General features: G+C 31.0%; 4 protein-coding genes across 4 annotated transcripts; 1 reads left to right on the top strand and 3 right to left on the bottom strand.

Moving 5' to 3' along the window:
- Positions 1-226: 226 nt before the first annotated feature.
- On the bottom strand, positions 227-1,423 carry LOC145753092 (uncharacterized). The gene is made up of 3 exons (XM_082569484.1): positions 1,104-1,423; positions 841-981; positions 227-714 (listed from the first exon to the last, which is right to left on the bottom strand). The coding sequence occupies exons 1-3, from the start codon at positions 1,407-1,409 to the stop codon at positions 358-360; spliced, it is 804 nt and encodes a 267-aa protein (XP_082425610.1). The 5' UTR covers positions 1,410-1,423; the 3' UTR covers positions 227-357.
- Positions 1,424-3,588: 2,165 nt separating this feature from the next.
- Positions 3,589-12,561, bottom strand: LOC145752756 (coiled-coil domain-containing protein 154-like). The gene is made up of 17 exons (XM_082569089.1): positions 12,285-12,561; positions 12,003-12,099; positions 10,956-11,174; positions 10,348-10,521; positions 9,858-9,997; positions 9,462-9,564; positions 8,919-9,065; positions 8,581-8,738; positions 7,930-8,073; positions 7,679-7,859; positions 7,160-7,258; positions 6,722-6,857; positions 5,996-6,231; positions 4,987-5,204; positions 4,443-4,638; positions 3,844-4,066; positions 3,589-3,768 (listed from the first exon to the last, which is right to left on the bottom strand). The coding sequence occupies exons 1-17, from the start codon at positions 12,479-12,481 to the stop codon at positions 3,671-3,673; spliced, it is 2,766 nt and encodes a 921-aa protein (XP_082425215.1). The 5' UTR covers positions 12,482-12,561; the 3' UTR covers positions 3,589-3,670.
- Positions 12,562-13,543: 982 nt separating this feature from the next.
- On the top strand, positions 13,544-20,124 carry LOC145753973 (ATP-dependent RNA helicase DDX42-like). Its single transcript, XM_082570539.1, has 15 exons — positions 13,544-13,638; positions 13,823-13,896; positions 14,114-14,212; positions 14,637-14,711; positions 14,949-15,072; positions 15,421-15,724; positions 16,176-16,354; positions 16,942-17,090; positions 17,270-17,395; positions 18,110-18,268; positions 18,455-18,559; positions 18,747-18,866; positions 19,093-19,211; positions 19,439-19,666; positions 19,756-20,124. Exons 1-15 carry the CDS (start codon positions 13,587-13,589, stop codon positions 19,970-19,972), a joined length of 2,130 nt encoding a protein of 709 aa, XP_082426665.1. The 5' UTR covers positions 13,544-13,586; the 3' UTR covers positions 19,973-20,124.
- Positions 20,125-20,228: 104 nt separating this feature from the next.
- On the bottom strand, positions 20,229-21,263 carry LOC145752541 (uncharacterized). Its single transcript, XM_082568842.1, has 2 exons — positions 21,062-21,263; positions 20,229-20,636 (listed from the first exon to the last, which is right to left on the bottom strand). The coding sequence occupies exons 1-2, from the start codon at positions 21,227-21,229 to the stop codon at positions 20,229-20,231; spliced, it is 576 nt and encodes a 191-aa protein (XP_082424968.1). The 5' UTR covers positions 21,230-21,263.
- Positions 21,264-21,516: the final 253 nt, after the last annotated feature.

Below are 21,516 nucleotides of genomic sequence, written 5' to 3'. Positions count from 1 at the left end.
GGTTGTAGAATTCTTTAAGAAAATTTTAACCGACCTATTTTGTACAAAAAGGGCCTTTCGTTTAGTATTTTTTTAGTATTTTTTCTGACCTTTCGTTTAGTATTTTTTCTGCATTTTTTTTTGTTTTAAAAGTTTATTAGAAAAAGAAGCGAAATATGAATGCAAATGTCGAATAATAAATAAAATAGGAATGGTAACATACAATACACGTATAATAGGATGCAGAAACAAATAAATAAAAAGCAATAAGGTAAAAAAAAGCAACATAACGGCAAGTGGTTTCGAACTTAGGATCTTAGGATTCGAAATAAATAAGCAATATTTCCTGAGAAAAATTTTATTTTAAATAAATTTTAATTATTTTGAAACGGTTCCAACCATTAAAGTTGCAAACACTTCATTCTTGGCGAGATTCTCGAATGGTGTGACGTCATCAGTGCATGTATTACGTAACACATCAACGTACGAACTGTAGGGCACTTTTCTAATGCACTGGTAACCCATTTTCTTCGCTAACTTGTACGGTAATTTCCAACTACACATCGCTGTTAGTTTTTCCAAGTTCTCTCGTTTTGCAAACTCCAAAGATAACTGCATGAGCTCTGTAGCAACACCACACTGCACAGCTGAGGGTTCAACACAGATTGCTACATGGCGCATGAATCGCTGAGTTCCAAGTTTTTTTGCCAAACCTTTTTCCATAAAGTTGCAAAACTAAAAACAAAATATTAATTTAAGAAAATTTAAATAAATGACAACATTTTAAAATTAAAAACTGTAAATTTTTGTCTTTATTTCTTTAAATTTTATTTTTATTTTATTACAGACACAAGTATTTACCTTAAAAACGGAGCTTGCATTTTTCCCGAAATAATCAGAATCTCCGGTATCAAAAGCTTCACCAATTCCATTTAATCTTAAGCCACAAATTTTACCATTTGAATTTCTGGCTAAAAAAGAAGCGCCTTGAATAATCGCTTCCTAAAAATTAAAATAAAAAAGTAAATAATTTGTTTCATTGAAGATAATATTTAAAATTGTTATTTTTTTTAAACGAAACAATTAATTTTTTCTCTTAAATTTAAGATTTTTACAGAACTTACATCGACATTATATTCCAAAAACTCTCTAGCGTTCATCCCATCACAACCAGTTTCTCTCATGATAGGCTCACGTCTCACGAACTCACGAATCAAGAAGTTGATCATGTCATCACGATCACAAGCCTCACATTGACGACACGTGACTTCTGACGTCATAGGAGGTAGGGTTGTGAAGCAAGAGCTGGCACTTTGAGTAGAAAGTCTTGCTCTTGATTGGATGTTTTGTTTAAGCGGTAGAGCCAGAATTGTCTCCTTGCAAACTTTTGATAAACATCGAATTACTTTCACTGAGTTACTCATACTCATATTTTTTAATTTCTTTTTCCTTATTCTTTAATGAATATCAGTTGAAAATGTCGGTACTTGATTCTGAGCCTTCTCTTTTATTTCGCATGGTGATACACTAAAGAAAAAGGCATCTTTCCCCATTTTTTTACCCCTCTCTTTTTCTGACTTTTAAATTTTGCATCTTTAAAGTTATTTATAAACAAATGTTATGGAATTAAAGGATTATAAATAAAATGGATTATTCTATGACGCAGAAAATTTTCTGAATTCACAAAAATAAATTTAATTTAGATTTTGTTAAAACGTTTACGTCACCTAATTGTAAACCAAGTTTCCAACGCTTCCTTTTGGAAACACTTTTATTATGACGTAACACAGAAAGCGTTAAACCCCTATACCCACGTGACCATGTAAAATAACGATCACCTGACAAGAAAGGGTTAATGACAAAAGTCACGAATTGCAAATGCAAATATTACACGTCACGCGACATCTGACGTCATTAAAACCATGGTAACCAAGAGCATATAGACCCTTGAAACGACAAATCAAGTGGCCTTGACTTTCCAATATTTAAATTAATAAAACATAAGTATTTAATTAAATAAGTAAGCTAAAAGTAAAGTAAACGCGTAAACTCTTTACAGCAATCATCGGAATTTAATTACATCAAACAGACCACCCAACATTTAATCGAAATATTTTCTCATTGTGATTTACGCAAACCCGTATTTCTAGACACAGATTAAGTTTATTAACTTACGTCCAACCATAAACTCTCTGCGTAACTAAACCTAAACTTTTACGCGAATGATTTCCGCCCGAAAACGCCCAGGTAATAAAGCAATAAAATCTCCTTTTGTGACGTCATTGAAGTTCAATATTCTGGAAACGAGAAATTTCGTAATTGCGTGATTCTTAGAACCAGTGAGTATATGTGCATAAGATCACGTAGTACACATAGCTTTGGTGAACACATAAACCAGCATTTTATGACTAATAAAGCACGTAGACTATATATACAGTATTACGCTTTATATTTATTTAATTCTTTATTGTTATATCCAGTAAGATCCTGTTGAAACCACAACCATATGTTTAGTCTATAAAATAATACCGGCTCCAAAAATAGCGTGAAAGTATAAATAAAACAATTATGAAATTTACTTCCTTGCAGACTGTGTTTTAAAGTGACGTGGCCAGCATTTTTTCATCTTGTTTCAATATATTTATTATTTGATACTTCTGTAATTGTTTAACGTTTAGATTTTTATATATTTTAAATTATCACTTTTTGTATTTTGTCGTATCTTAAAGATCTTATCGTTTTTGTACTAATTTGTTAAAGCCAAGGCCAACCAGCTACATGTTAATACATATTTGTTTACTTAATAACTTTACAATATACAAATGACCGTGTAAGGATTCTGTATACTTATACAAATATTGTTTCGTTTCTAGCTTTACAAATACACTTAAGGTTGTAATGTGGGCAAAATCTTAAGAACCGAAGCGAGTTATGCAAATATTTTGTTCCTTAGTAAGTTGTAATATTGGTTAATCTTGTTCCAAAGTGACATATGCAAATATTTTGCCTTTTAGTAAATTGTAATAAAAGGAGATCTGAAGTTTGCCTGTTAACATACAACAAATAATATTATTAGATACATGAGGTATACTTTTTTTTCAAATATCTTTATCCTCGACTTAAACAAAGAGTAACATCAGTTACTCCGACCCAGTCTCGAGTTGCCTGTGGCAGTTTGGGATATTATAGGTTAAAATTGCCCAGTAATTATGCTGCTGGTTAAGTATTGGCTCAGCAAGAGTTTGTACCGTTTATAGCTCCTTACTCAAGTGCACTACAGCATGAAGCAGTGGGGATTGAACTCACGACCTCCTACTACACCACGCTGCCAGTCACTTAGTTACCTTACATCTTTATATTTCGTATGTCGTAAAGCATTAAACTTTGAATGCCAACTCACCAGCGACATCATTTTATCATCTTGAAAACCTGTTTGCAAAATTAACAAACACCAAATAAATTCGCTTTTTCAAAGAAATGTAAACAATAAAAATATTTATTTGTATTACTATGTACAAAAAAATAGAAATTTTAAATTACAAAAACTTTAAGTTAGTAATAAAAACTTTTATAAAAAACATAAAAAAATCTACAATTTCTAAACTGTGCATAATCACTATAAAAAAACATAACAAAAAAACAGCTTTTAAAATTAAACATTTTTAATAAAAATTGTAAGAATATAATTTTTTTAAGATGTTTGTGTTTTATCTGCTGGGGTGTTGTCAGGGTTAGTTTTGGAAGTTGAACTTTCACGGGAACTATTCCGTCTAGAATTTGGTTGTGAATCTAAAACACAACAAATTTATTATTTATAATTAAGTTAATTAATTAATTTATTGTAATTAAAATTAATTTCCGAACCATTTAAATTTTCTTCTCCTGGTCTTTCTTCGTTAAACCAAGCTGGTCTTCCTTCGCCTTCCCTGTTTGTGGCGTCATCGTCGCTCGCGTCAATATTAGTGATGTCACTACCGCGGACGTCGTTATAATTTAAGTCGTCGTTGCTACCACGAGCGCTGACGTCATCAGGATGATCACTTAGGTTTTGGAGTGAAACACTTGAAACACCATCTCTACCATTATCCTTTAATGAAAAGCATTAAGTTAATAACAAAGTTAGATTTTTTTGCATATATATTTTTCCTTGATGTGGGAAGGTTAAATGTGCGACCTTAACATAGGGTAACATCAGTTACTCCAACCCAGTCTCGAGTTGCCTGTTGCAGTTTAGGATATTATACAGATTATAATTGCCCCATAATTATACTGCTGATTAAGTGCTGGCTTAGCAGGAGTGCGTACCATTTATAGCGCCTTACTAAAGAGCGCTACAGCATGAGAGTAGTGGGGATTGAATCCATGACCTCATGTGTAGTGTAGCAAGTGTTCTTACACGCTGCCTGCTTCACTCAATTGATTGTATTTCGTACTAAAATTGACACAAGGATGAAAACTTTTACCGATATATTATCCGGAACATTCTGAAGGTCGACATTCGATGACGTAATACCAGCATCACGTGACCCAATGGTCATCTCCGATCTTAAGCTTTCCTGGGTTGATTGACGACAAACCAATGGTGGTTCTGTTGGTTTAATTTTGGGGAGTTTGGTTTTTTGAAGAGGACGAAGCCAGCGCATTTTAATATCGTACCATCTTGTTAAATATAAAATGATAAAATAATACAAATAGTATCCCATTTAAAAATACTTAATAAAATCTATATATAATGGGGCTTAGTGGAAGATACATATATATATATATATGTCTTATTTATAAGCCTACAAAATAAATAAAACTCCTATTTGTTTTAAAACAAATTCCTTAAATTTTTTTAAACAAAAAAATACTTCAATAGGTTAAAAAAAAACAACAATTAAATAATAATTAAAACAAACAAAATAAAACATATATTAAAATAATACTACATATTTAAATAGTATCTTGAAAATTAAAAAGCAATTTATTTATACAATTAAAGTGCAATACAGAAAATCCACTTACCTAGCGCATTGGTATAGCCCCCACTTGTTTAAAGTAGAAGTGTTTACTTTCACAAAATTTCGAAAGTTTTTGTTGTGCTGCCACAACACTGGTTCAACGTCAACAACCAATTTCGCCAAATCTTTTTTGATCGAACTATTTTCCTCTATCCGCATTTTGGTTTCTGAATTTATTCGGACGTTCATGTTGGATCTGGCATCGTTAACTAAACGTTCCATCTGAGAAAAAACGTTTATATTTTAATACTACAAGTACATTATATATATATATCTGGACGATGTAGTGTCTTAGGAGATGCAATCGGTTATGTTATTTATAGTAAAAATGTTTGTCCCATAATATCTTTTTAATATGTCGTTCTTAGGAGCAACATATAAAGTAACATCAGTTACTCCGACCCAGCCTCGAGTTGTCTTCTATATTACAATTGCCCGATAGTTAAGTTGCTGATTAAGTGTTGGCTTAGCAGGAGTTTATAGTGCCTTAATTAAGGTCCCTACAACATAAAACTAGTAGAAATCAAACCCAGGACATCATGTAATAAAGCCAAGTAATTTGACTAAATTTATATTTTAATATTACTAAAACATTATATTTAACTATCTTAAATATTTTATTGTCTTGGAAGTTACAAAGGTTACGTTATTTATATTTGAAATGTCCGTCGAATAGCTATTTTCAATAGGCCTATGTCAAATTAACGACCTAAACATAGAGTAACAACCGTTACCCCAGTCAGTCTCGGATTGTCTTTGGCAGTTTGTGTTGTTATAGATCGTAATTGCCCGATAATTAAGCTGCTAGTTAAGTAATGGACCAGCAGAAGTTTATATTGTTTATAGCGCCTTGCTAAAGGGCTCTGCAGCATGAGATTAGTGGGGATCAAACCAAGAACCTTATGTAGTAAAGCCAAGTGTTCTGACCACTACACCACTTAAAAAATGACAGTTTTCCAACACTAAATATGCAAATACCAGTTTTATTAGCAAAACTTTTATTTTTTACGTACTTGTGCAGCGGTTCCTTGTGCTGATATCAAATCCCGCTCCAAAGATTCAACTTTAAGATTCTCCTTCAAAGCATCTTGTTCAAGTTGCTCAACACGTTCAGTTAAAACCTTGTTTTGTTTTTTCATTTGATCTGCTTCACTTAAGTTTGATTCTTTTTCTAAGTTAAATTTTGTTTCAACGTCAGATTTGAAAAGATTCAATCGTTCTTGTGTTTCTTTAATAGCTTGTGGGATTTCTATTAAAAGAAATATATGTGTTTTATTAACGGTTGGTTAGAATACCAAGCTTATGCTTTAAACAGGATAAAATAAATTCAATTTTAACTTACTAAAATTATTGAACAAGTAAATTTAGTTTTAACGAATATCAAAAATGTTTATGTTACTATGAAAGTTATGATCAGTTATTCTTAAATTTTTTTTTTTTTTTTCGCGCATTGATAAAAGTAAATAATAAATACGATTTACAATTAATATTACAACAATGCGACGGAAAAATGACAAAATCAATTTAATGATTTATAACATACCAAAAGAACGTCAGATTTGAAAAGATTCAATCTATCGCAGTGGTACTGCTCAAATTTTTGTGTGAATTATATAATTATTTAATTGTATTTGTTATAAAAATATTTCATGTTACTTTGACAGTTTTAATCAGTAATTTTAAAGCACATTTTATTACTTTTACTTAAATTTTCCTAAACATTATATATATTCGTTTACCTTGTATAGATTCCTGCATTGACAAAATATTTGTGTTTAAACTTTCCTTCCAATCTGCGACACTTTTAAGATTCTCTGTTTGTTTCTTCTGGAGTTCATCTTTGAAACTTGTAAACTTTGTCTCCAATGTATCATCCTTTAACAAATTTAAGTTTAAATATAAGTAAACCCACTTAAAAATTGTAATTTAGAAATGTACAGTATTGAATATACAATGTGTTTTTTATATTCAAAGCAATGTTACATATAAATTTTACGATAATGTTTATTGGTCTTATTAGTTAATGATTATTAGTTAATAGTAAAATTACTTAAAGATACGATATTGAATATACATTATGTTTTTCATACTTGAAATTAAAGATACGATATTGAAAATTATTGGTATACTTAAAACTAGTAAGTTTTTTTGCTTAAGATTAAGTAAAACCGACTTACTTGTTGAGTGATTCTCATAGAAATAGAAGTTAAACGAGCGTCAAAATCTCCCACTGCACGAGTTAATTTATGTTCTTCTTCACCCAGTCGATTCGCAAACTAAAAGTTGTCATAAAAAAAACAGAAAATATTACAATACTGTTTATAGTACTAGTGTATTTTTTTACATTTATTTATCCTCGATATGGAAAGGTCTACTTCACGACCCAAACATAGAGTAACAACAGTTACCTCGACCCAGTTTCAAGTTGTTTTTGATTGTTTGGAATATTATAGACTATAATTGCCTAATAATTATGCTGCTGATTAAGTGCTGGCTCAGCAGGAGTTTATACCATTTATAGCGCCTTACTTATGGGCGTTACAGTGTAAGAGCATTGGGGATCGAACCCAGGACCGCATGTAGTAAAGACAAATGCTCTGATCACTACACCATGCTGCCGGCTAATATATTTTATGCGTTTTTCGTTCCGCCTAAAAAGTTATTTTGTTCCATAACTAAGTAAATTAAATATTTACGTCATTAGTTAGTTGATCTTTTTCCTTTCTCATTTGAAATTGAACCCCACTAATAGATTGTTGCATCGATGATAAAGCAACTCTTAACTGCTCCTGTGCGCCATCTATCATCGACCGTGTACGGTTAGTTTGTTCCTCGCGTTTCGTGATTTCAGCCATTATCACTTTTTCTATCGCTCTTCTACAAATGAGAATAATAACAAAGTTACAAATGATAAATACTGTATGAAATCAACTAGTGTTTAACTAACCTGTCCTGCTGTTGTTTGCTCTGAATTGTGGTTAAAACTTCGTCAATTCTTTTATAATTAGTTAAATGTTTTTGACGTTCTGTTCTTCGCATTTCTTTCATAACTTGAATTTCTTCCAAGTAAACTTTCTGTTGTAAGTTCCACCTAAAAAATGAGATGAAATTTTTTTAGTTTTACATTAGAAAAACTTACGGTCAAGATTTTAATTTGTAATATGGTTTACAACTCTTTTTCTTTGCTCGAATAATTTACTCGCGCACAATAAACTGCAGTTTTTTATTTTGTAGTCCTATAAATTTGACATACATTATATCGTCTATTAAGCTCAATTGTATATAGATATAAACAATTTTTAGTCACAAAGTTTTATTAATTATTCAGGTAGTGTAGTATACCGGTCATGGCGTTGGACTACGAGCCAAAAGATTTGCGGTTCGAGTCGCAACAATGGCACACTATTCACCCTTGAACCTGGTGTTAGCAGATAGCTTAAACACAGGTAAAGGTTTCGGGTTCGAGTAGCACCAATGCCACACTATTTGCCCTTAAGCCCAGTGCATACAGATAGCTCAAACATGTCCTTATATCACACCTTTACTCAATAAAAATATAAAAAAGTTTTTCCCTCAAGAGGATAAGTAAGAAGGTTACCTATTATCTGTTTCCTCTCTAAGTTGGTTCTCAAACTTAACTCTTGAGTTTTCCTCCTTCTGCAACATCTTCTCCAATTCAATAAACTTCCGAAGAGCCTCATCTCGAAGCCGGACTTCTTTCTGGAGGAGTTTATCACTCATTTCTTCAACTGCAATCTTAAAAATTTTAAAAAGTATAAGTAAAAAAATCAAAAAGTAAAAAACGCCTAAAAAAAAAGAAATTGTTATAAAAATAGTATTTATTTCAAAATAAGCCTTTTCTAAATTTTTTTATGGAATTACAAAAAATAAAATATTTTTATATTACCTTTTTTAAATAAAAAGTTATTTATTTACTTGTATTTTATTTTGTAATTTCATTCTTTCACTTTCTTCTGTGTGGTCATGCTCCTTCCGTGTTTTTTCAATTGATTGAATTTCTTCTTGTCTTTTATGCGAGAGATCGTTAACATTTGATTTCAACTCCGTTATTTTCATCAGCAGCTAGAAATATAAATAAATCCTTAAGTAAGGTGCTATAAACAGCATAAACTCCTGCTTAGCCAGCAATTTATCAGCAGCTTAATTATTGGGCAATTGTAATTAATAATATCCCAAACTGTCAAAGGCAACTTGAGACTGGGTCGGAGTAACTGAAGCTACTCTTTGTTTAGGCAGTAAAGCCAGTCTTCTCACATAGAAAAAATATTTAAAAAAATTGATTAAGTTATTATAAAAGTAATTCAAACTTTTTTATAGCAAAATCGAAAACAAAAATCTGCATATTTTTCATTAAACAAATGGTAAAAAAGAATGTTAAGATTTCGGTTTTCAGTATACTAACATTTTATATCATAGTCAATTTTGATAAAATTATAACAAATGTTAGATGTTATTTACTTGTTTGTTCTCAGTTCTGTTTCCATTTTCATTTTGCGACATTCTATCTCTTATTTCTACGATCGAATCCCGGGTTTCATTCATTCGAGCTTCTAACAAATGTCTGTAAAATATATTTTGTTTATCGATATTTGTTAAATAAACAAGTACATAAACTCTTTAAACTAAAGCTTGTATTAAAACATGCATTTATTGTTAAACTTAAATTTGTTTTAAACTAATATACTATTAATCGTTAGTATATTTAAATAAAGCAGACTTTTTTACACATCAGGAATTAGTTATCCAAGTTTTATTTATCAAGTTTTTTTTGTTTTACATTTAAATAAGGGTGTGTAATTTTTTGTCTCTCTTAAAAAACTGATTTTGTTTTTTGGTAAAATAAAGTTTATGAACCTTAGTTGTAAGTTGTTTTGTTCAGCAATATTATTCGTATCTTTTTGCATCCTTGCTTGTTGGAAACCTTGTTTAATTTCATCGTCTAATCGTTTGAAACGTTGTTTAGTTTCGTTTAAAGAATGGGTAAATTCCATACCCTAAAAATATTGAAATAATATTTAAAATTTCTTATATATTATAACAAGTAAAGGTTTATAACATTACTATCAGTCGTATAGCCCTTATAAGGAAGAAAACTTTAAGGTATAAATTCCTAATAGTATATAGTACATTTAATATTTTATACCAAATATTACCAATTAATATCTTTATTTTAAGTGTATGGTCTTTTAAATCAAAACAATTTTAAGTTGTGTACTCCTAATTATATATGGTCCTTATAAGAAAAGCTATGCGTATTTAAAGATTTGTTAAAAGCAATATAAACATAAAAAATATACAAGTTTGAAATTATTTGATGTTTAAAATAACCAATTATACAGCATACCTGAATTTCAATTTTGCTTTTCATCTGATGAAATTCGTCGACAATATTTTCAGAAGTTCGATCGCTGACTCCTTTCTGTCTGACCAAGTCGTCTAACTTTTGCTTCAAGTTTGAGACATGGTTTACGTTCATATCACGTTGTTCATCATTTTCTTTTTGGGTGTTGTACAAGGCCTATAAAATTGGTGTAAGCATTTTTGTAAAAAAGTGATTTTCAAAATATTACCAAAATATTTTTTTATGTGAAGTTATAAAAAATGTTAATTTTAACTTGTGGTGTAGTGGTCAAAACACTTCCTACACTACATGAGGCCCATGGTTTGATTTCAGACTTCAGTAATCTCATGCTGTAGCGCCCTTGAGTAAGGTGCTATAAAGGCTATATACCACTGCTGAGCCAGCCCTTATTCAGCAGCATAATTATCGGACAAATATAATCTATATAATATCCCAAACTGCCAAAGGCAACTCGAGACTGGGTGGGGGTAACTGATGTTACTTTAATGTTTAGGTCGTCAAGTCGACCCTTGCACAACGAAAACAAAAAAAATATAAATCCTTTTTAAAGTCTTAGTAGTTTATAGCTCTAGTAATATAACTATGCATACCTGCTCTAGTTTTTTAGAATGTGACGTCAATTTCTCGGTATTCTCTCTTTCCTTGTGGAGTTTTTGCTCGACGTTACGTAATCGAATCGTCAGTTGTCCTATGACGTCATTACTGGATCGAATCGTTTCCATCAAATCTCGTTTTACTCGTTTTTCTTCTTTCACGATTTCTTTTTTGTCTTGTTCTGTTGAACGAAGGTTTCTTTGCAGTCGGTAGACCTAACAAAACAATGCGCATTAAATGTTGTTTAAGATTTTACTTAAGCATAATATTTTTATAATAATGAAAAAATTGTAAACGACGTACTTTCAATAACAGTTAACTTGCGGCAGCGTGGTGTAGTGGTAGAAACTCTTGCTACACCACACATGAGGTCGTGGGTTTAATCCCCACTGATCTCATGCTGTAGCGCCCTTGAGTAAAGTGCTATAAACGGCATAACCTCCTGCTGACCCAGCACTTAATCAGCAGCATAATTACCGGGCAATTATAGTCTCTATAATATTCCAAACTGCCACAGGCAACTCGAGACTGGGTCGGAGTAACTGATGTTACTCTATGTTTAAGTCGCGCATTCGACTTTCCCACATCGGGGATTAAGATATATACAAAAAAAAAAAAAAATTTAATATTTTTTTTTTATACTTTTATTTTAATAATTTTTTTTTCGATGTTGGAAGCTTAACATAGAGTAACGTTAGTTACCCTAATTTAGTCTCGAGTTGACCTTGACAGTTTGGGATATTATTGAATATAAATCCACCATAACTAAGCTGCTAATTAAGTGTTGACTCAGCAGAAGTTCATGGTTTATACCGATAATATGCTTTACTTAAAAGAGCACTACAACATGACAGCAGTGGAGATCGATCACAGGACTTTACGTAGTGAACCTAAGTGTTCTAACCCCTACACACCGCTGCCGTTTGTTATACAAATTTAAATACAATATACTTGTGCATATAAAAACTCAATAAAAATATCGTTGTGGTAAGTTAGATTTAAATATTTAATTAAAAATAAAAACAACATTGTATTCATATCACCTCCTCAAGAATAGCTTTATTTGATTCTTCAAGAACATTTATTCGAGAGACAAAGGCTTGAAAATGGCTTCCCAGACTATCTTCACTATCCCTCGACCTAAAATAATGTTTTTATTGACAATTCGTTAAAAATTATATTAACTATAAAGTTATTAATAATGTATGTTACGTAGCACATTGTTCAGGAAGCGTTAATATGTATTTGATACACATCCACGTACCAATAAGCTTAATTATAAATAAATTGATATTCCAAAATCTATTTTGAATTCATATTTTTACCTTAATGTATTCGATCCATTCCACAGATTATGATCTCTTAAATTTAACTTAGTTGGAGGGGAAAGTGGTACTAGTTGTCTTCTATTACTTTGACCATCTAATGTAGCTAACCCAGTGTCTAACTCATGAACTGATGCTGTGTTAGACCTCGATTCAGCTAAGCCAGGAAGGACAGCTAATCTATGTCGAGCGGCCATTTTTTCTTCGTTTAAAATTTATGATTCCAATTTTTATAACATTTTTTTACTTACTTTAGCGTCATTGTTAAAAGACTATGACGTAACAAAATATCTAAACGACAAAACTAGGCTTTTTTATATGATTTCTTTTTAATTTATTTTTTCCAAACCTAAAACTAACTTACTACAATAGAACTTTATACTAACTTAAATTTTCTTCCCTTATTGAAAAAAGTTTCATTTATTAAGACAAAAGCTTAGGTTAAACAAAAGCGTCGGTTACAAATCAAAACACGATGTAAAGTGATACCAGAGCGTAGCAAAAGTTACACATTTGTATTTGTTTTATTACCACTGCGTTGTTAGGTATAACAGATACAAAAATACACGTTAAGTTCAAGCTATAAATGCGCTCATAACTCTAATAAATATATGGCACCTTGCCTTTAAAATGCACTTAAAATTAATAATACAACTATTCTAAAAATTAAATGCTACATAGTATGAACTATTGCTAACTACACAAACTAGATGATTGTCACTACCCTTATTGCCTTTGTTTTATTTACAAAACGCTCGTTTTATGAGAGTTACTTCTCGTTTGCCAAGCACTTGCCTAAACCACTTGCCTAATTTCAAAGAGGTTTTCAACGCTACCGTAGCACTGTACAAATAATAAAGGTTGTGTTATTTTAATTTAAAAATGCAGCTAAATTTTTTAACTTTGGGCCTGCGGAATTAAACACAAAGTAAAACTGATTTTAAGCGTCTCTAATCTAAAGCTGCATTTTTCTAGATTTTATGATTTTACTTTATTTGTATTTCAGTTAATCATAAACTACCAAAAAAAGTGCCCTTAATATCGAAATGATTTAAATAAAATAACTTTAACTTACAACCCTTATAACTTTTAGTTTTTAGCACTTATTCTATTTAAATAAAAAATAAAATGCTGTAGATTGTAGAATTAGTAGTAAAATATAAGTATAGATTTTAAAATTGGGGATAAATAATAAAGTTTTATACACCATACACTGCCATCTCGCGGTTGTAATATTTTCTAAAAAATTTATTGTTTTTGTATGCACATGTTTACAGTTGGGACATCAACAAATACATAAATATGAATTACAATAACCAACAAGGGAATCAAGAATCTAACTTAAATGCCCAAGGTAAGCTTAGTGTTGTGTTTTTGTATATTTTGACAAATCTTTAGCAACACAAAAGTAAAAGTATGATTAACAAATGACCAAAATCTAAAAATAAAATAAAATTTGAGGAACTAATATTGATATATTGAATTGGATGAATTAAAATACCTACTGTATATTAACATCAAAGTTTTATTAATTTAAGGATATATTCGACAATCTTTTGTACCACCTGGAGGTTTTTATGGGGGCAAAAAAACGACGAAAAGAAAAATAGATGTAGGTTTAACATTTAATTTATATTTTATAGTTAACATTATCAATAATTTATTTTTTTATAGTACAGTTGTTTAAAATTTTGGTAATATTAGTTTGTTATCATAATGTTGGGTATATTTATTATGTCAACAAAAGTTGTCAAACACAGAACCTCTTAGTTCAAAATCCAATTACAAACACTAGTATATGTGGCATCTAATTTTAAAATATTTAACAGGAAAACGACGAGGATTATTTCAATGATGACACCGAAGATAAAGCTAATGAAGATGACATTATTGCTGCTTGCCCATTTTTATCGGAAGATGAAAAACAAGTTGGTTAAAACCGTTTTAAACAATATTCTAGTCCATAAATATATAATTCATTAAGGTTACAAGCAGCATGGTGTAATGGGCAGAACATTTGGCTTAACTACATGTTGTCCTGGGTTTAATCCCCACTGATCTCATGCTGTAGTGCCCTTGAGTAAAGAGCTATAAACGGTATGAACTTCTGTTGAGCCAAAACTTAATCAGCGTCTTAATTGTTGAGCAATTATGTTTTATAATATCCTAAACTGCCAAAGGCAACTTGAGACTGGGTTGGGGTAACTGTTGTCACTCTATGTTAAGGTTGTGAAGTCGACCTTCCGACATTAGAAATAAATATATATATATAAGATAAAAATATTTAGACAAGGCTAATTTTTTGCCAATAACAAAATGTTATAAAATATAAAATGACATTTTTTCCTCCAGAAAATGCAAGCCTCTAAACAAGAAGAGGAGGAAGAGGATCCACTCGATGCTTTCATGGCCGAAATAAATAACGAGGTAAAACAACTTTTAAATATTTTCAAGGTTGCCCAAAATTATTTCATTCCCTTTTTTTATAAATTTTATGTTTGTAAAAATAATATGTTTGGTTTTGGGTTAGTTATTTTTTGGGGGTTTATGTTTAAAATTTTTTAAAGACTTTTGTGAATATTTATAATGATGATGCCCTTTTATAAAGTTTAGATTCTAAGATAGTACTAATTTCTGTTTTCAACTTATTCTGAACCAATCCAGGTATCAAAACAAAGCAAGGAACCTCCCAAGGAGAAGAAGGAGGACAAAGGAATCAGGGATGATCTTGAGGATTTGGACAGTGAAGAATTGTATTTTAAATTTGTTAAAGAAAATCCCGATGCAGGTATGTGGCTTCAGTTAAACAAACAAAAATCATGTAGAAAGTTATGTTTCAAAGAACCATTAATAAATAAACTTTGACAATTTAAAAAACATTTTTTGTTACCAGTATCTAAAATGCAATGCACAAATATTTTAAAATTGATATATATTGGAGCTAAGTGGACGATTTATACATTGATGTTTAATTTATAAGTCTTTAAAACAAAAACTAAAACTGGTGTATGTGATGAATAACAAAATATTGCGGACAAATATAGTTTACACTTGCAATTATATTTGAACAATTAAAATTCCTGCCTATAAGGTGGCTATCGATAAGTGTTCATAATTTAGATCTATTTTGTTTTAGGTAAAATGTTCCTAGATGAAGAAGATGAAGTGGAATATGACCAAGATGGGAATCCAATCCCAGTTAAACCTGAAAACAAGAAATTAATCGACCCCCTACCTGTTATCTATCACTCTGAGATTAAATACAAACCTTTTGAGAAGAACTTTTATATTGAGCATGATGATATTAAAAACTTGACCAATTTTGATTTAAATTTGTTAAGAATGAAGTTAGGGGTCAGGGTGTCGGGTTTTTATCCTCCTAAACCTGTTTCGAGTTTTGCACATTTTGGTTTTGATCAGAAGCTGCTTTCCTCTATAAGGTAAAAAGTTGTTTTTAAAAACTTTAAATAGCAACAACGAAAAACATAAGTTTTGTTTTATTTTTTTAATTAGTTTATAGCTCACCTTACAGTCAGCATTTTAATTGTTGTAAAAATGTTGCAAATCTCAACTAATATTTGCTGGCGATAATTTACCTGTGCACCACAAGTGGCAGTTTTGCCTTTGAATTGGTCATACTTAGTCCGGTAGTGTGGTTAAGCGGTCATGGCAGAGGATTACGAGCCGAAAGGTTTCGGGTTTAAGTCACACCATTGCTACACTATTCGCCCCTGAGCTCGCCGTTTACAAATAGCTTATACACGTCACAATATCACATCCCTACCCAATAAAATATATAAAAACTATCACCTTAAGGTGATACGAAAAAAAAAAAAATTTAATCATACTTTTTTATTTTTACATTATTTCCAACAAAATTGAACTTTAAAGAAAAATGGAATACACTTCACCCACCCCCATACAAGCACAGGGAGTTCCTTGTGGTTTAAGTGGTCGAGATGTGATTGGGATCGCTAAAACTGGGTCGGGGAAGACTGCAGCTTTCATCTGGCCCATGTTAGTTCACATCATGGACCAACCTGAACTTAAGAAGGGAGATGGACCAATAGGTTTGCTAATTTAAATGTTTTAGTATTAGAATATGTTGGTTAGAAAAGTTGTAAAATAATCAATATCTATAGCAAATATATAATGGTTTTATTGGTCTTTTTTATTGTATTGATTTTTTTCCAAGTTTTACTAGTTGGTACCCTGTCCTACAATCCGGATTTTAATTGTTTTAATATAGTAGCAACTCTCAACTAATATATGGACCAGTCGTGGGTTCAATCCCCACTGCCCTCATGCTGTGGCGCCCCTTGAGTAAAGCGCTATAAACGGTATAAATACCTGCTGAGCCAACACCTAATCAGCAGTATAATTATCGGGCAATTATAATCTATAATATCCCAAACTGCCACAGGTAACTCGAGACTGGGTCAGAATAACTGATGTTACTCTATGTTTAAGTCACGCATTCGACTTTTCCACAACGAGGATAAAGATATATACAAAAAAAAAATTTGTCCCCAATATTTCACCCATGCACCACAAAAGGCAGTTTTTATTTATTTTGCAAGCCTATATTTAGGATGTATATGTATATATCATCCACTAAGTTTCATTATAGATAATATTTATTTTGTTTTGTGTCCAGGTTTAATTGTAGCTCCTACCAGAGAGTTGTGCCAACAAATTCACACAGAATGTAGAAAGTTTGGAAAAGTTTATGGACTTCGAAGTGTTTGTTGTTTTGGTGGTGGGAATATGTATGAGCAACAAAAAGGTTTAACAGAAGGATGTGAGGTAACATTTGTTAAAAAAGTTCTATTTTAAAAAAAATTAAGGCCTTACTGCACAAGCCTATTTAAATGATTCCGAATTAAGTTGAAAATAGATTCTGTCACATTTTTTAGATAATTTTTGTTATAGTTACTATTCCCACCTTTTAACTGTAAACCTCAGTATTTTTAATTGTTTTTTAGATTATTGTTGCAACACCAGGTCGCCTTATAGACCATGTCAAAAAGGGAAACACTAATTTATTGAGAGTTACTTTCCTAGTATTTGATGAAGCTGATCGCATGTTTGAGATGGGGTTTGAATATCAGGTAAATATAAGTTAATAGCCTACCCTGAAATTAACATTTTAATTATAGTAATATAGTCAGAACTTACAACTATTGTTTGCTTGCATTCATTTATTACAATTGGCAGTATTAGTTATTTTGTAGACCTATAAATCGGACAATATATATATATATATATTGTCCACCAACTCCATTATATATAGATTAGGAAATATATTACTTTCTCTGTTGGGGGGGAATATAAGTAAAATAAAAACTGCATTAAATGCTAGCTTAAGACGTTCTTTTTCCATTGTTTAAACCTTACTAACTAAGTAAAAAACTAATGTATGTAAAACTAATAAAACATTTTTATTAAACATGTTACCACAATTTGAATATCAGGTAAATATAAGTTAATAGCCTACCCTGAAATCAACGTTTTAATTATAGTAATATGGTCAGAAATTGCAACTATTATTTGCGTGCATTTATTTACTACAATTGGCAGTATTAGTTATTTTGTAGGCCTATAAATCAGACATACATATATATATATATCCCATTATATAACGTTTACTTTCTTTATTTAGATGAAATATAAAGAAAAAAAAAACTGCATTGAATGCTAGCTCAAAATGCTACTTTGCTATTGTTTAATCTTTACTAACTTATTTTAAGAAAGTAATGTATCAAAAACTAATAAAACATTTTTCTTAAACTTGTTACCACAACTAATATACTCATGATTGACAGGTAAGATCGATAGCAAACCATGTTAGACCAGACCGTCAAACCTTGCTCTTTAGTGCCACCTTCAGGAAGAGAATAGAGAGGTTGGCTAGAGATGTTTTGACCGATCCAGTGAAAATAATTCAAGGAGATGTGGGTGAAGCTAATACTGACGTGACACAGGTAAACTAAATTGTTTTTAAGTACTTCAACATGAGCTTTAATATATATATCCTAATTATGAGTTTTTTATTTGTTAGGCTAGTATAGGATAAATTGTATTAAAATTTGTGATAGATTTTTGGGCCTTTTTTTTTCTAATTCTAAAATTCAAGTGTTTAATTTCAATATCCAAGTTTTATTATTTAGATAGTTGAGGTTTTTGGAAATGCTGAGTTAAAATGGAAATGGTTGACGTCGAGAATTATTCCATTCACAAGTGAAGGAAGTTTACTCGTCTTTGTCACCAAGAAAGTAAAAAGTTATTTAAAAATTTCATCATAAAACTACTGAGATAAAAATAAATATTATTTATTAGAAATTACTTTTTTTTTATTTCACTGCGTGCTAGATTTATTTCTTATGCTTGTTATGTTATGCTGTATACAATGATGATCAATTATTTTCATATAAGACTTATAAATTTATTATTTATGTTAAGATAAATGCCGAAGAGTTGGCCACCAACCTTAAGAATGAAGGTTATGATATTGCTTTAATACATGGAGACATGAACCAGTATATTAGGAATGATGTGATCACAAACTTCAAGAAAAAACAGGTGAGTTAAAATAGTTCACACAACTTTAACTTAACTCAGAAATGTTTTGTCTGGTCTACTTAAAATTTTGTACACTAAATAAAAACAGTCACAGTTTACTTTATTAACCTACTTATACACTTTTTAACAATTTTTTTATATGATCAAGTTAAATATATTAAACGCGTAAATATACGCTAGAATATTTTGATAAACTGATGACTTCAATATTTGGTTTTAAATAAAGGTCGCAACTTTAGTTGCCACTGATGTTGCTGCTCGTGGATTGGATATTCCTTCAATCAGGAATGTTGTTAACTTTGACGTGGCCCGCGATATTGACACCCACACACACAGAATAGGAAGGTAGTTTGACTTTCTCTTACTATTGAGTTATTTTAAGTAGAATGTAAAAATAAAGAACAAAAACATGTTTTTAGTAGAACTGTTTTTTGGTTGCTCTTAAATGCCATATATTGGTTTACTTTTGGCAAAGTTTTAACAGACTTTAAAATTTTCTTGAATTACCAAATCGAACACACTTTTGTTTTATTTACTTTCACTTAAACACTCACTAAACCAATTTGATACAGGACTGGTCGAGCTGGGCAAAAGGGGACAGCCTACACTCTTGTTACTTCAAAAGATTCCCAATTTTGTGGGGACCTAGTTAGAAACATGGAAGTTGCGAACCAAAGAGTTCCGGAGTCTTTGATGCAACTTGCGATGCAAAATTCTAAGTTTAAAAAGTCGAGATATAAACATGGAAGAGGAAAACAAGTAAAAAGTTTCGCAACAAGAGATAGGCCTGGACTAGGAAGGTAAAGGGATCCGTTAACTTGTTTTCAGTAAAATTTAGGGTTTGAAATGGACTTAAAATTAATTTGAAATTTCCCCAAACTATTTTTAGTCCATCAACTAATAACTCAAACACAGCGAAAGCATTTCGGGCTGCCTCGTCTGGGGTAATGGGAGGTCGAGCATCTTCGATGAAGGATTACTTCAGGAACCAATATAAATCAAACTTTGTACAGAGCAGTGACACATCTTCTACTGTAACTTGGAGCAAAGGAGATGGTGGGGATCAAGGAGTGAAAAAGAAGAGGAAAAGTCGATGGGATTCTTGATATAATGTTGAAAACTCTAGCTTAGAATCAGTTTAAACTGTTGTATATCTGCCGGATGGTTATATCTAATATCAAAAAATTATTCTAATTTTCGTTATTTTCATTATTTGAGTCTTTGTCACTTTTTTTAATCGCCAAATATAAAAACCAAATGCTACAAAGAAGTTGTCTTAATTTACACTTAATAATAATTTGTATTTTATCAATTAAATAAAAGTAAATTTAAGACTATTTATTAAAAAATGTTTACTTAAAATTAATGTCTGTAAACCCCCATAGCTTTGTTAAACAAGTTTATGTTTGGATAAGAAGCTTCCTTACTAAGAAGTAGAGGTTTTATATGGCCTTTTACAACAATTTTGTGTGCCTGCAGTTTCACATTGTTGACTGATACAGTTATCTCTTTTGGTGGACCAAAAGTTTTATACAAACTAAATGTTATATTCCGGTGACTGGAAGACAAAAAGATTTCACGGATATATGTTGATATAAATGCATTAATTGTGAATGCTAACACCCCACTGCCGGCTATCATTAGAAATGCAGCTAAGTTTCCATATTTTTTGTATTGTTTTCCGGTCTTAGTTAGACTTTCTTCATCTTGTGATGAATAATGGTAATTCATGTATTTTATTGTAGAACCAAGAGCTGCCACATAAAAAGGCTAAAACAAAAAAATGTTAAAGCAATTGATAAGAAAATGTTATGATAAAAGTATTAACAAATTTGGGTATAGTTAAACATTAGTCATAGTTTTTAAATTTCTTTATATTGTGGAAGCCATATATGTATATAAAAACTAAGTTAGGGCAGTTTTCGACGAGATCTCATGCATGCAAGGGTAAAAAATGGCATAACCGCACGTGCACCCGTAGTAAAATTTTTAGTCTACGCAAGCACACGTGATTTATTTTTGTGTGTTTTACCTAAATTTGGCTTAAATATGTTACCACAAGGTGCCAGTATTGCGCGTGCACGAATTTTTAAAAACCATGCGTGCAAAACGTTAATTTTAGACGTGCATTTGTTTTATCAAAATAAATCTCGTGCGCGCACGCTGCCCTACTTTCCAGACTTGAATATACTTACAGCAGCAACAGCTAGAAGTCTAGCATAAGTTAAATTGAATCCCAAGTTGCTGTAGATTAAAATGTTTTTGTCCGCCGATAGATTTGCCGTCCTACGTATTGTTTGCACCAAACCTGGTGTTGAACATAATCCCAAAATTGTTCTACTTGATATTATTCTAGTAAGCATGTTTAGTCTTATAAAACTGCTTTAAACTTTCTTATTTATTAACAGTTGTGTTTACAAATCGCCACGTGCAATTCGGCTTTTGTATCATTTGTGTGGGACATGTCACCATTTGATTATGTCACTGCCAGCCAATTTGTGCCACATTTTGATTATTTAAAATTTAAGGAAAATTTGATTTAGTTTATTCTTTGGTTTATTATGGTTATTTAAAAAAGTGCCAAAACGACTTTTAAAGACATTGGTACATATGTTATAGCTCACGTTTTCTTTATATCTTAGTCCTTATG

This window comes from Corella eumyota, chromosome 5, assembly GCF_963082875.1.
Source record: "Corella eumyota chromosome 5, kaCorEumy4.1, whole genome shotgun sequence".
NCBI lineage: Eukaryota > Metazoa > Chordata > Ascidiacea > Phlebobranchia > Corellidae > Corella > Corella eumyota.
The sequence above is the reverse complement of the archived record's forward strand: the minus strand, read 5'-3'. Positions and strand labels throughout refer to the sequence as shown.